At 41.1% G+C, this 16,484-nt stretch overlaps 1 protein-coding gene across 1 annotated transcript; it reads right to left on the bottom strand.

Moving 5' to 3' along the window:
* Nucleotides 1–13,466: 13,466 nt before the first annotated feature.
* On the bottom strand, nt 13,467–14,429 carry LOC115460556 (mas-related G-protein coupled receptor member H-like). Its single transcript, XM_030190322.1, has one exon. The coding sequence runs from the start codon at nt 14,427–14,429 to the stop codon at nt 13,467–13,469; it is 963 nt and encodes a 320-aa protein (XP_030046182.1).
* Between the last annotated feature and the right edge of the window lie 2,055 nt (nt 14,430–16,484).

Genomic DNA, 16,484 nt, shown 5'->3' with positions numbered 1-16,484 from the left:
GAGATTATAACACCTTTGTATCGGTCCAATTCTGGTCACTGCATCTCAAAAAAGATGTGGAGGGGCATAATTGAACGAAAACGTCTATCTCCATGGGCGTTTATCTCCGAGAACGGGTCTGTGAAGGGGCGGACCGAACCGTATTTAAAAAAAAAATAGACGTCCATGTTTTATTCGACAATTTGTGAGCTGGGCGTTTTTGTTTTTCAGTGATAATGGAAAATGAAAGCGCCCAGCTCAAAAACGAATAAATCCAAGGCATTTGTTCGTGGGAGGGGCCAGGATTCGTAGTGCACTGGTCCCCCTCACATGCCAGGACACCAACCGGGCACCCTAGGGGGCACTTTTACAAAAACAAAAAAAAGGTAAAAGAGCTCCCAAGTGCATAGCACCCTTCCCTTGGGTGTTGAGCCCCCCAAATCCTCCTCAAAACCCACCGTCCACAAGTCTACACCATTACTATAGCCCTAAGGGGTGAAGGGGGGCACCTACATGTGGGTACAGTGGGTTTGGGGGGGTTGGACGACTAAGCATTAAGCAGCACAATTGTAACAGGTAGGGGGGGATGGGCCTGGGTCTACCTGCCTGAAGTCCACTGCACCCCCTAACAACTGCTCCAGGGACCTGCATACTGCTGCCAGGGAGGTGGGTATGACATTTGAGGGTGAAAATAAAAAGTTGTGAAACATCATGTTTTGTGGTGGGAGGGGGTTAGTGACCACTGGGGGAGTCAGGGGAGGTCATCCCCAATTCCCTCTGGTGGTAATCTGGTCATTTAGGGCACTTTTTGGGGCCTTATTCGTGAAAAAACAGGGTCCAGGAAAAGTGCCCTAAATTCTCGCTACAAACGCATATTTTTCTTCCATTATCGGAGAAAGGCGCCCATCTCTGATCGCCCGATAACCACGCCCCAGTTCCGCCTTCACCACGCCTTCAACACGCCCCCATCAACTTTCTCCGCATCCGCGACGGAGTGCAGTTGAAAACGTCCAAATTCGGCTTTCGATTATACCGCTTTATTCGTTTTTGTGAGATAAACGTCTATCTCCCGATTTGGGTCGCAATATAGGCGTTTTTCTTTTTCAATTATAAGCTAGATAGTGGAATTAGAAAAGGTACAGAGAAGGGCGACGAAAATGATAAAGGGGATGGGACGATTTCCCTATGAGGAAAGGCTGAAGCGTCTAGGGCTCTTCAGCTTGGAGAAGAGTTGGCTGAGGGGAGATATGATAGAGGTCTGTAAAGTAATGAGTGAAATGGAACAGGTAGACGTGAATAGTTTGTTTTTCTAGAGGGCATGCGATGAAGCTACAAAGTAGTAAATTTAATACAAATCAGAGAAATCTTTCTTCACTCAATGTGTAATTAAACTCTGGAATTTGTTGCCAGACAATGTGGTAAAGGCGGTTAGCTTAGCGGGGTTTAAAAGGTATGTGGACGGCTTTCTAAAGGAAAAGTCCATAGACCATTATTTAATTGACTTGGGAAAATCCACTGCTTATTTCTGGAATAAGCATCATAAAATGTATTGAGCTTTTCTGGGATCTTGCCAGGTATTTGTGACCTGGATTGGTGTACTGACCTGGTTTTACAGCCTACCTCACTGACACAGACTACTCAGTAATTACTGTGGATTCTTTTGGATTCGTATTAGGTAAATGAGACTTTTATTAGAGGTTCTAAAATACACAATGATTAAGATATATACAAGGACCAGGAAAAGCAATAATACACTATAATATAAACAATACCTATCATTACATCACTGGGCCTTACATCATCCAGGCTTTTTACGTCAGCTGAGAGAAGCCCCTTTTTCAGAGAAGCCAGAGTCTCATGACCAGGAGTCTGATTCTATGCAATGCGTCCATCTATAGATGAGCTTCTGGTTTCACTGTAAGAGGCCCCCTCTTTTTTATTTGGCTTAGAACTCATGTTCAGAGTTAAGGAAAATTACAGAATGCTTGAGAATTTCTCTGTTTTGGTAAACAAGCCATACAGTGGGAAGGTGGTCACTTGTTTCTCAGTCCAGGTGGCCAGTCTGAACTCGAAAGAGACTCCACCTCTCCCTTCACATACCAAATTAATTACAGCTGTGTCTTATCTTCTACATTCCAACTTATTTTCAGACAATCAAAGTTAAACAATCATTTTAATAAGCAAGTGCACTGTTGGTCAAGGCAGATTTGAAAAACAATCTTTAAAATTCACTTCTATTACATTCAGTCCTTGATTTTCAACTCTGTCTAAACAACAGTTCATACATAAGTTATTACTTTATATCAGGTAAAACAACAAAAAAAAAGGAACAAGACAGATTATATAAATGGGTAATATACTGAGCACTAGTTTCAACAAACATACTAAAATTAGTATGAAGTATAGTCCAAGGGCAAATGGTAATAATGCTGCCCACCAATAACTAACCAAAATTCAGTATTACAAATAATAAACTATCTGAGTATAATCAAAAAAATGTTATCATATTGCAAAGTAATAAGTTGATTAATGTTAGTTCTAATACATATTGCTTAGGCTAAAGTTTCGCCATACCCAAAGACACCATATACTGATTCTTACAAGGATCTATGAATAAAGCATATAAAAAGATCGGTTATTCTCTAAGATAACACTTATTTGCTGGGACATAAGTCCATTCTTCTTGCCCAGATCGGAGGATCAAGACAGTATTATATTATGACTTAAAGCATATTGTTATACTAATTAGCCTTCTATTACAATTGGAAACAGGATACTGGGCTTGATGGACCTTTGGCCTGCCCAGTGTGGTAATACTTATGTACTTATGTAATTGTGGGGATGGGTGGGGATGGTATGGGTGGGGATGGGTTAGATTCCATTTGGGATAGGTGGGGATGGGTGAAATTTCTGTCCCCCTGCAACTCTCTATGCCCAATTCAGGCACCAGTTATCTCCCGCTGAATATCTGCGATTAGCAGCTAGCTGCTAACCAGCTATATTATGCAACTTAGCTGGTTAGGCGCAGATATTCAATGCAAAACCAGCTATGTTTACGGCCACATAAATATCATACCTATCTTTAACCACTACACACTTAACCAGTTAGTACTGAATATCGGCTTAACCAGTTAAGTTTCCGCGATCAAAAATGAAAGCGGATATTCAATGCCTGTTGACGGAACGGTCCAGCATTGAATATTCAGGTTTAACACTGGTAGTGGACAGCAAAAGCATTGCCTGCTGAATATCAGGGGAAAGGATTTATAGAGGCAGAGGGGCCCAGAGAGGGTGAGGCTGGAAGCGGACTGTGGCGGAACCTTTATTCAGAAAAAGTGTTCTCAAGAAAAACTCTACTAAAACAATATAAATGTTACAACATTTTTCCTACTGCTGTATATAGTTGGTACTAAGCATTTGTCTCACGTTTTGACTGAAGAATCAAAGTTATAGTAAATCTTTTTGTTCAGAACATATATTCTGGACAGGTCTGCTTTAATGAGAGAAAGGAGAATGCTGAGTGAGTGGATTAATGTGCCAATCAGTCTCCCACTGTAAACTGGTCCCATCCCTGACCCCCATTCAAACTGTAAAAAATATTTATTTATTTTTATTTATTTATTGGGATTTATTAACTGCCTCTATGAAGAGATTCACCAAAGCCGGTATATAGTAGGTACAGTTTAACATAAAACATACAATTTTGTTAACAGCATAACAACAGTAAAGTGATCAAATATAAAACATAAATACAACAAATAAAGTAAACTTGAAAACAACAAATTGAAACCTAAAAATAGGACCACCATGAAACAATATCAACAATATATACATTTAACAGCACTGAAAATCAAATACCAGAGATATAATATGATGTCAGCATAATACTAATGAAACATCTAATAAGCACGCATTAGAACATTTAAATGATATAATATGATGTCAACATAATATTAATGAAACATCTAATAAGCACGCATTAGAACTGAAAGAACTAAAAACACAGGTCAGAAGACTAGAAAGAGCATGGAGCAAAAAAAAAGACGAACACACACTCAAAGAGTGGAAACAACTACAAAGAAAATACAAATACAGCATTAGAAATACTAAAAGAGCATATCACAAAACTATAATAGGACCAAATTATAAGGGCACACACAAACTCTTTTCACTCGTAAACAATCTCATAAACACCACAAGAGTCACCACGAATAGCGCAGACACCCCATCAGCAACCAACCTAGCCAACTATTTCAATGAGAAAATCATAAAGCTCCGATGAATGATGCCAAGTAACACCACTGAATTCACAAGTATCCTCGAATGCCTAGACCCAACACCCGGGGAATACCCAGCCGATCGATCATGGACCAATTTTGACTTGATCTCAGTAGATGAACTCACACACTGGCTCAGAAAATATGCCAAATCTCAATGCAAACTCGACATTTGCCCTATCAACCTAATAAGAGCCGCGCCCAAACAATTCAAAAAAGACCTCACGAACCAAGTAAACTATAGACTCCTAAATGGCCTCTTCCCCACTAAAAATGGAAATATCCTACTCACCCCACCACCAAAAGATAAAAAAAAAACCGCAATAGACCTAACCAACTACCGACCAGTCGCTTCTATCCCACTAACAACAAAAGTAATGGAAGGTATAGTGACGAAACAACTTACAGAATACCTAACCAAACACTCAATTTTACACGGATCTCAATTGGGATTCCGCTCAGACCATAGCACTGAAACTGTATTAGTGTCTGCAATGAACTCATTCAAAACAACAATTGCAACTGGCAAGAACATACTCATCCTACAATTCGATATGTCTAATGCGTTTGACATGGTGGATCATGAAATATTACTACACCTACTAGAATACTTCGGAATTGGAGGCCGAGTCCTCAAATGGCTCGAAGGATTCCTCACTACCAGATCCTACCAAGTAACAACGAACATTGACAGATCACCACCTTGGACCCCAGAATGTGGAGTTCCTCAAGGATCCCCACTTTCACCAACCATTTTCAACCTAATGATGACACCATTAGCCAAACTCCTAGCCAAGCAAAACCTGAACCCCTATAAATATGCTGATGATGTCACGATATATATCCCATTCAAATGTGATCTAAAGGAAATAACTAACGAGATCAACCAGAGCTTCCAAATCATGCACTCCTGGGCGGACTCTTTCCGGTTAAAACTGAACGTAGAAAAAACTCAATGTCTAGTTCTCACTTCCCAATATAACACGAATAACTATCCTACCATAACTACACCTTACTGCACACTTCCAATCTCAGAAAATCTGAAAATTCTCGGAGTCACTATTGATTGAAACCTTACACTAGAGACCCATGTGAAGAATACAACAAAAAAAATGTTCAACTCGATGTGGAAACTCAAAAGAATAAAATTTTTTCCAAGAAACATCTTCCTTACTCTAGTACAGTCATTAGTATTAAGTCATCTGGATTATTGTAACGCTCTATACGCAGGCTGCCAAGAACAGACCATCAAAAAACTCCAAACAGCTCAGAATACCGCAGCCAGACTCATCTTTGGAAAACCTAAATATGAAAGTGCAAAGCCCCTAAGAGAGAAACTACACTGGCTCCCGCTCAAGGAACGAATCGAGTTCAAGATCTGCACAACTGTACACAAAATCATTCATGCAGAGGCACCTCTATATATGCTAAACCTAGTGGACTTACTGCCCAGAAACACCAAAAGATCAGCCCGCAAATTCCTCAATCTGAACTTCCCCAGCTGCAAAGGAATGAAATACAAACAGGCCTATGCTACTACCTTTGCGTACAAAAGCACACAGTTATGGAACGCACTACCTATGGTCCTGAAATCCATGGACAACCTACCCAGCTTTCGCAAATCCTTGAAGACACATCTCTTCAATAAAGCTTACAAATAAAACCCTTCAGGATCTAAATCATTCCCTACACAAATACATCAAAAACACCTCCCATATGACATTAACTTACACATCTCCACCTAAATCACCTCATACCTCAGCTTGTTAGTGACAGTATATAAGATCATGCAATGTACATAAGAACATGTAATGACTGATTCATAACACCACTCTGTAAGCCACATTGAGCCTGCAAAAAGGTGGGATAATGTGGGGTACAAATACAATAAATAATAATAATAATTTAAATGACATAGATATGATGCTAATGATTTTCTACAGCACAGCTTAAAATATATCCAAGGGGTCAAGTGCAGATATATATAGATGGGGGCAAGATGGGTGGTACCGAGTCAGTTGACATGAATAGATTGGTGGCTAAACTCCAAGCAAGTTCTTTATACATTTAATAATGATATAAGGAAGCGATCTAAGTTATAGTGTGTGTAGCAATGCTCACTTTGATAAATTGGGTTTAATTTTAGAGTTCTTTCTTTGACCTTCAAGACTGTATATGATGGTATACCAGGCTATCTTTCGACTTTAACGGTTCCTTATGTTTCACTCTGTTTATTTCGCTTGATAAGTGATCACAGATCAATTATTCTCAGTCCCCATCAACGAGACATAGTGCTTTTTTTCTAACCCATATTCTTTGGAACAACTTACCCCTTGATGTAAGATCCGAATCATAGTATAAACAGTTCAGAGCCAAACTGAAAACTCATTTATTTCAAATGGCATTTGCAGCGGCATAATCGAAAGAGAAGGACGCCCATCTTCCGACACAAATCGGGAGATGGGCATCCTTCTCTCAGGGTAGCCCAAATTGGCATAATGGAAAGCTGATTTTGGGCGTCCTCAACTGCTTTCCAAAGTTCATGGGGGCGTGTCGGCAGTGTACCGAAGGCGAGACTGGGGCGTGGTTAAGAGATGGGCGTCCAAGGCCAATAATGGAAAAAAGAAGGGCGTCCCTGATGAGCATTTGGCTGACTTTACTTGGTCCAATTTTTTTCACGACCAAGCCTCGAAAAGGTGCCCGAACTGACCAGATGACCACTGGAGGGAATCGGGGATCACCTCCCCTTACTCCCCCAGTGGTCGCCAACCCCCTCCCACCCTAAAAAAAATTTTAAAACATCTTTTTCCAGCCTCTATGCTAGCCTCAAATGTCATACCCAGCTCCATCACAGCAGTATGCAGGTCCCTGGAGCAGTTTTTAGTGGGTGCAGTGCACTTCAGGCAGGCGGACCCAGGCCCACCCCCCCCTACCTGTTACACTTGTGCTGGTAAATGTGAGCCCTCCAAAACCCACCCGAAACCCACTGTACCCACATGTAGGTGCCCCCCTTCACCCCTTAGGGCTATGGTAGTGGTGTACAGTTGTAGGGAGTGGGTTTGGGGGGGGGGGGTCAGCACACAAGGTAAGGGAGCAATTTGTGAAGTCCACTGCAGTGTCCCCTAGGGTGCCCGGTTGGTATCCTGGCATATGAGGGAGACCAGTGCACTATGAATGTTGGCTCCTCCCATGACCAAAGGGCTTGCATTTGGTCGTTTTTGAGATGGGCGTCCTCGGTTTCCATTATCGGCGAAAACCGAGGTCGTCCATCTCTTAGGTCGATCTAAATGTTGAGATTTGGGCATCCCCGACCGTATTATCGAAACAAAAGATAGACACCCATCTTGTTTCGATAATACAGGATGCCCCGCCCCTTCACGGCGACGTCTTCAAAGATGGGCGTCCCCATTCGAAAATGCCCCTCTTGGTAACTCTGGAGTACTGAACAGGGAGCAATGACCCCAACCAATGGGGCTAGTGATATTTTGTATCCCTCTAAGGGGTCCTATTACTAAGGTGCACCAACCAATTTATTGCACACTAAGGGCCCTGTTTACTAAGCCATGCTGTAGGCGCGCTAACTTTTTAGCCCACGCTAAAAATTAGTGCATGCTAACGATAGAGACATCCATTATATTCCTATGGGTGTCTCTAGCATTAACATGTACTAAAACGTTTGCGCACCTACAGCGCGGCTTAGTAAACAGGGCCCAAAATGCTAACAAGGTATAAAATGGGCTTCTTACCATTTAGCGGGCACTAACCCCTCCTTTTTACAAAGCCACGCAGCAATGCTGACATAGCCCATTCAAAGTATTTGAAGGGGCCAGGGTCGGTGTTAGGAGGAGGCAAACAGGGCAATTGCTCTGGCCCCTATACACTAGGGGCCCCCAAACCTGCCTCAAGCTAAAGGAGGCATAGGCTGAAGTCCAGCTTTTGGGCCCCCTCCCTGGTTTCTGCCCTGGGCCCCTGAATGTCTAACACCAGTCCTAAAAGGGGCCATAATACTGCATAGTGGTTTTCAGGGAACTGTTTTTGAAGATTTGACCCCTCAGGCAGGCATTTGTTATGCCAAAACGTGGCCTGTGTCGGGTCACTAATAAAGCACCCCTGTTCCATTCTTGAGGGTCCTTTGTGCTTTTTTTTCTGGACAGCTTGTGCTGCGTACTTTGACCCTCTCTGTTGTTTGTAGGACCCTCAGCAATCAGAAACACCCATAAATAGTGGACAAATAGGCTGCAGAAATCAATATCTCCAGTGTTAATATCCTTGTATCAAAAGAAAATATTTTCACTTTTTCTTCTTTTAGGTATAATAAAATAATAAAATAGATAATGTAATAAATTTCCCCAAATTAAGAAAAACACAGACCTTAAGAAAAACACAGACCTAAATTAACCTTGTGTATCATCCCCACTGCCTCAGGGGTCAAAATGTTCATTTTCAGGGTCAAGCTCAATTTCTCTAGCAGGACTATAGATGCAGGACTCCCGTTCAGGGGGAACAGTGGATGACTGTTCCTTCAGGGGCAAGGTGGAGGTGGAACAGAGCACAATAATGGAATATAACAACAATCCAATTTCTGTGTACATTTACCCCGATGTGCATAACATAGAGGGGCATTTTCAATATGACATCCAAATCCAATTTTGGACGTTTTGCTATAATCGTCCAAAAATTAAGTGGCAAACACAGAGATTTTTGAACCCAAAAAAGTATTTTTAGTTTCAAAAATGGACATTTGTTAGATGTTTTGTAGGCTTTTGTGCTTAGTGCATTGTTCTTTTGTGACCATTACTGGAAAAAAAAGCCATTCAAGGGGAAAACGCTCATCATTCTTAATAGAATGGCCACACAGACATTATAGCAGAGCAGTGGGACACCCTAGGGGGCACTGCAGTGGACTTCACAAAAAAGGACCCAGGTACACACTTCCTTATATTGTATGGTGAACCCTCCAAAACCCACCAAAAACCTACTGTACACCACTACAATAGCCCTTATGGCTGCAGGTGTCATCTATATGTGGGTAGAATAGGTTTTTGGTGGATTTTGGAGGACTCACACTTTCCACCAGAAGTGTAACAGTTAGAGTGGGATAAGGGGCTGGGTCTCTGTCTCTATAGTGTATTTCACTGACCACTAGGCTATTCCAGGAACCATCATAGAGGCTGGTACGTGTGTTTCCTTCACATCTTTTGGGGGGTGGGAAGGGGTCAGTGACCACTGGGGGAGTAAGGGGGGGTCATGTCAATCCAGTGATTGTCAAACCTGGTCCTGGAGGCACTCCAGCCAGTCAGGTTTTCAGGATATCCAGAATAAATATTCATAAGAGAGATTTGCATACCAAGGAGGCAGTGCATGCAGATCTCTCTCATGAATATTCATTGTGGATATTCTGAAAACCTGACTGACTGGAGTGCCTCCAGGACCAGGTTTGTGAATAGAAAGTTGCACGGGGACAGAAATTTCACCCATCCCTGCTTGATTCAGCTGGAATCTAACCCATCCTGTCCATCTTCACTGGAATCTCCTCCATCCCTGCCCATCCCCACAAGTTATCTCCTCCATCCCCACCTGTCCCCTGTTCTAAAATAACCCTACATGTGGTAAAATAACTCAGCTTAACAGTTGCCCGTGTTGATAACTTCACCTTTCAGTGCTTATGGGGATTTCAATGCTATCGACCATATTCATTAATTATTTTAGTGTTATTGTATTTGCCATGACACAAGGAAAAGATAGGTAGGCTGGCCTGGCACTACACTTCCACTGGAACCCTGCAGAACCTGTATCCATCCCTGCAGGATCCCCACAGGACCTGAGTCCATCCTTGCCGGAGTCCCATGGACCTGGAGTGGAATCCTGTGGGAATCCAACAGTAACTATGGGATTCCTGATAGCTCATTCTCATGCAGCTCTCTATTTGGGAACCACTGTCTTAATCCCTCCAGTGGTCATCTTGTCCTTTAGGACACCTTTTTGTGGCTTAGTTGTGATCGTACCCTGACTAGATCAAAATGTCTAACATTTAGCCCTTGATGTTTTTGCCTTGTTCCATTATGCAAGAAAAACATCCAAGTTCTGGGAATGCCCAAACCCCGCCCCCCCCCCCCCAACACGCTTCTAACATGTCCCCTTGTGACTTGGATGCACTGCAAACAAACTGCATAGAAAAACATCGTAAAAATTAGTTTCAAAAATAGCGATTTAGACATTTTGGCAAAAACAAAAGACCATCTGCCACTTTTGGAACCTTTTTCTGTTTCAAAAATGAGCCCCATCATTAATGAATTGGCACTAACTTGGCCAATAATTGGTGATAACTGCAAACAATTGGCATTAGAAGCACTTGTTGGTGCTAATTTGCAATTGCACATGTAATAGACTTATCTCAATATTCTATAAACAACCTATTCATGGAACTTGTAAGTCTCATACACACGGAGTAACATGGGCTGCACGTACTGTAGCAGGACATGTTTATCTGCTCCTACCCTAGCTGAGATAATATTTAATCACCTCTCTGACCTCATCTGCAACTTTCTTTAAATTAGTCCCCATATTTTCTATCTTTAGCATTTAGCACATGCTAAAAATGCTAGTGCGCCTTTATAAAAGACCCCCCTATATGTTCCATCTTTGCTTATACCTTACGCTGTCTATTAAATCATTTTATTGTGTATTATGTTGACATTGTAAGTAGTATATTATATCATACTTTGTATTGTTGTTTGAATATTTTTACTGCTGTAATTGTCAATTGCTTATGTTTGATTTATTTTTAGCGTACACCACCTTGACTGAATTCCTTCAAAAAGGTGGTAAAAAAATCCTAATAAATAAATAAATAAAATATAAAATAATGAGTGGAGTTGAACGGGTAGTTGTGAAGCATCTGTTTACGCTTTCCAAAAATACTAGGACTAGAGGGCATGCGATGAAGCTACAATGTAGTAAATTTAAAACAATTCAGAGAAACGTTTTCTTCACTCAACGTGTAGTTAAACTCTGGAATTCGTTGCCAGAGAATGTGGTAACGGCGGTTAGCTTAGCGGAGTTTTAAAAAGGTTTGGACAGCTTCCTAAAGGAAAAGTCCGTAGACCATTATTAAATGGACTTCGGGAAAATTCACTATTTCTGGGATAAGCAGTATAAAAGTTTTGTACTTTTCTAGGATCTTGCCAGGTATTTGTGACCTGGATTGGCCACTGTTGGGAACAGGATGCTGGGCTTGATGGACCTTTGGTCTTTCCCAGTATGGCAATACTTATGTACTTAAATAATAAATAAATAAAATTTAAACAGCACGCTTAACTTCTGTTGCATGCTAATGGAAAGGGGACATTAACATAGGAGGGGCATGGTCATATCAGGGTGTTCTGACTATTCTTGAGCGCATTTTATAGAATTGTTGCATTTAAGCGCCCAACAAACGCATTTAGGCACCACCATTTATGCCAGCCATAGACACATCTTTTTCAGTTAGCTTTTGCCAATTAAACTTGTTTTCCCTAACTGTGGGTCTGCATTAGCCTTTGGGGTCCTGTAAGATACAGCAGGTTTGCTTATTTGTGGTCTGTTTGGTCTTGTTTTCTATTCCTTCTATTGTTTTATTTTTATTGTTTTCTGCTTATATTGCTTTTACTGTAAAATTGTGAGACAAAATGTATTGTACTGTGTGATAATGCTTTTATTATATGTAAATCACTTAGACGGCATTGCCTTAGGCGATTCATCAAATAAACATAGCCTTGAACCTTGATGAATGGTCATGCCTAAACTTTGGGGCCTAAACTGCAGAATTGTGCTAGTATTATATAGCAGATATGGTGGACAACTCTGCCGTTATAAAATTACTACCTTAGTGCCCAGATTTTTAGTGCTTTTTAACACCATTTGCTATTTATAGAATTGCCCCATTAATATCTTTCTTTGTGCCCTTTGGCTTAATTCTTGGAGTGTTAGAAACATATCATATAGTGGCTGAAGATATTTCAAAAGACTGCCGAGGCTCAGAGACAGGCAATTGGAAACACGCAAGCATGTTTAAGAAGGGGAGAAACAAGGCATGTGGAAAAAAGATACTGAAACACCTAGAGCTATAGAGACAATGTGTATATATAAAATAAACATGGAATAATGTGCCTGCCAATATAAAATGAATTAACAGGGAACCAACAAAGCAGAGCTGCCAAGATACTCAATCCAGGCGGGAGATTTTTTTTGGCTGGTCCTGGTTTCAAACTTACATCCCAAAGCAGTGTGGTATTTGTAGTTCATGATTCTGTCCATTGAAATCAGTGCTGCAGGTCCCATAATGCATCAGGATGAGGTTCACAAAAAAATCCAGAATTGGCCATAAAGTTTCCCTCCTGGAATGGGTAACTTGGCAGCTCTGACAAAGCGAGATGCATCACTCCAAGATAATTGTTTCATTAAATATCAGTAGTTACTTATTTTGGTAGCAATAACAAGACTCAAAAAAGCACTGAGCCATGAAGATTCTTTTGAACAACCTAGGAACGTGAGAAAGTCCATGCTGGGTACTATTTCCTCTATCCTGAGAAGGAGTCCTTCAACTGCATTGCTGCCATTGGGGGGTGGTGATTCAATATTGTGTTTTCAGTCACTAAGGACATGGAGATTCCTAGGAATCTTGTAGAGCTTGCCGGTTCTTCATTATTCAAAATGTGATGCTAAAACAGCACCACCCACTGGAAGGACTGTAGGAGCAGGACTGCTGTTTAGCTTAGAGGGAAGAGTGATGCTGGGTCAGACCAAGGTCCATCGAGCTCAACATCCAGTCTCTGACTATGGTGAGTCCGAGTCACATGTCCGCTGGAGATCCCAAAGAACTAGATATGTTTATTGTAATAATGTACACTTTTGCAAATAGCTTTGGAACTTATCACCAGAGGATGTGGTAAAAGTGGTTAGCATATCTGGATTTAAAAAAAGGTTTGGACAAGTTTCTGCAGGAAGAGTCCATAGTCTGCTATTGAGAAGGAAATGGGGAGAGCCACGATTGTCCCTTGGATTGGTAGCATGGAATGTTGCTACTATTTGTGATTCTGCTTGGAAATTTCACCTCGATTGATCACTGCTGGAAGCAGGATACTGGGCTAGATGAACTATCGATTTGCTCTAGTGTTGCTATCATGTTTTTATGTTTAGGGTTTTAGAGTTAACACTTAAATGATAGAATTTTCATACTTCAGTCTCTGTTCCGTTGGAATCAGTGGTCTTCTTTTCTTCCACCTCTTGCTTGAAGACCCTCTGAAGAGCAACCTTGATAGAGCCCTGGCCCCTCTGTTTGCTCTGACTTCCTACCATAAAGTATACAAAGGGGTTGGCAGTACTGTTGATGACAGAGAATACGATAGCTGAGAGGATAAAAGTAAATGAAATGTAAGAACTACTGGTTTTTAAAATCAGCATCACCACCTTGAAGGGCAGAGCAAAGATGAGGAAGATGAGCACTGATATCACGATTACCACATAGAGCTTCAGTGGGTACTGGTGCTGGGAGCTCCTCTGGATCTTGATGAACAGAGTCAGGCTGGAGAACACCATGACTGGGGTGAAGAAAAGGAAGTTTAAAACACCAGTGGAAAGAAACACAGATTTTTCACAATTTAGGTACTGGTTCCAGGAGAGTGGCTTGCAGAAAAAATGTTCTATTCCAGTAACTGAGCATGACAGTACCCATAGGAGGATACATACAACAGTGGACTGGTGCTTTGAGCGCTGAGAGTGGTACCAGAATGGATATAGAGTGCACAGACAGCGCTCCAGGCTGATGGCTGTCAGGAGGTACAGCCCTGTGGTATATGCCAAGTCTTTGCTGACAATCAGGCTAATTTGGTGAAAATGAGCCGGTGTAGTCATTAACAACATAAATAGTACTATAACACAAGAGCAGAGGAGGGAGAGGAAGTCAGCCAGGGCCAGGTTCAAGATGTAGATAGTGAAATTATTCCTCTTGATTCGGAATCCGAGGAACCAGAGAACAATCCCATTCCCAACCAATCCCAAGACAGAGAAGACCAAAGTAAGAGAGAGTAGACTTATATCTAAGGTCAATAAATATTCAGTAGAACTGTAATTTCCAGTCCCATTTGATTCTAATGTCACTGTGGTACTGAGGGAGATTGTGCTCAACTCAGCCATGATAAAGTTTTTGTTAGGAATCAAGGAAATAAGTGGGGTGAACTTCTCTCCTAGGTCTTGGAAGTTCTGCTGTCAGATCTTTCTTCTTCTGTCTTCTAGGTGGTGCTGCAGCTCTCTCTGTTTCTCTGTCTGTGTCCCTCTATCCTGTACATTCTGCTGCCAGTCTCCCTTGCTCCCTCTTTCATCTCCAGACTGTACAGTTCTCCCTTTATGCTGTGAAAACATAAGGAAAAGAGTCATGTTCATTTTTATTTGAGACTCTAAAGACTTTCTTCAGCCATTGCCAACTTGAAGATGCAAGAGCCTTACAATCTCAAGTTCACGAAAACAGCTTTGTAAACAAATTACAAAAATATCCTTAAGTGGAGTGTTTGCTTAATTCAAGTGTAGCATCAGTGGAACATCACACATTTCTAAAGCCACTGTAAGACATAAACTCTTATGTCCATGCACTTGGGGTACTTTTCTGCTCTTCTGCAAGCTTACAGTAGGAATCTGGATAGACACTAATATGATACAAGTTTGCTCATTTTTCTAAAGGAGATGAGATTTAATGGAGAAAAGACTCTAGCAGTGATATTCTAAATCTAGATGGTAGGATGTGATATAAATTCTGTATCCTCTTTAAAGATTTTGGGGCCCTTTTACTAAGGCGTGCCGAAAAATGGCCTGCACTGGTATAGGCACATGTATTGGATGAGTGCAGGTTCATTTCTCAGCGCCTGCAAAAAAGACCATTTTTTTTTGGCTGAAAATGCATGTGCGGCAAAATGAAAACCAGTGCTCATCTATTTTGGGCCTGAGACCTTACTGCCACCCATTGATTTAGCAGTAAAGTCTCACATGTTAACCGGGCAGTAATCGTCCGTTAGTGTTCACTGACAATTACCACCCAGTTAGCGTCACGTGGTAGAAAATAGAAATTATTTTCTGTTGCGCGTTTTGGATGTGCGCCAAAGTTAGAATTACCGCCCGGGGCATGCGGTAGCTGGGTAGTAGTTCTAATTTGATGCCTATTGTACGCACCATAGTGAAAGGGCCCCTTTGTATTTATACGAAGGACTCTGAGTGTTCTGGACACAATGGTGAATGTTATTGCGATTCACCTTAAGTGAAGCTGATTTCATGTGTGTGAACGTTTGGGACTGGAGGATCACAGTCCATCTAGAGGAAGAAGTAATGGACTGAACTGTTTTCCGCTCGCTTGGCGTGTGGGTTTTGAAAATCCAGTCTCGGAGATCCTGTGGGAAATTTGTTTTTAATGTTTTACAGGGTGAAGTGGGAACATTATAGTGTGTAAAGATATAATTTTGTTGTTATTGAAGGATTTTATAGTGTGATTTACATGCATATTTGCAACAATTTATGAATTTAGTATATTGTTGTTTGTATTTATTGTTAACCCATTGTGATACTTATATCTTTAAGCCACATTGAGCCTGCCATGAGTGGGAAAACGTGGGGTACAAATGTAACAAACAAAAAAAAAGGTACTGGGGATATTTTTAGATGGGGATTCTTTATTTAACCCCTGAATAGGTAATGATATTATCCTTCTATTGCAGTTTTTTTTTGTTTTTCTGTTTATTTTTACTTGTATATCATAAATTCAAAAGTAGCTGGGTCAAATATTTCACTAGAACCCGTCACTTATCTTGTCTGTTTATGATGGACTCCAGCTTGCGCGTTGATTCCAACGGTCCCGTTTCGTTGTCTTCATCAGGGAACCACACCGCAAGTCTTTGACAATCAATGTTTATCACTGGAGAACTTGTGTGCATACAAATTCTCCAGTGATAAAAATTGATTGTCAAAGACTTGTGGTGTGGTTCCCTAATGAAGACAACGAAACGGGACCGTTGGAATCAACGCGCAAGCTGGAGTCCATCATTAACAGACAAGATAAGTGACGGGTTCTAGTGAAATATTTGACCCAGCTACTTTTGAATTTATGATATACAAGTAAAAATAAACAGAAAAACAAAAACAATTGCAATAGAAGGATAATATCATTACCTATTCAGGGTTTTTTTCAGTCGATGATGACTTTTTCTG

This window comes from Microcaecilia unicolor, chromosome 1, assembly GCF_901765095.1.
Source record: "Microcaecilia unicolor chromosome 1, aMicUni1.1, whole genome shotgun sequence".
Taxonomy (NCBI): Eukaryota; Metazoa; Chordata; class Amphibia; order Gymnophiona; family Siphonopidae; genus Microcaecilia; species Microcaecilia unicolor.
This window is presented reverse-complemented; position numbering and strand designations above follow the sequence as displayed.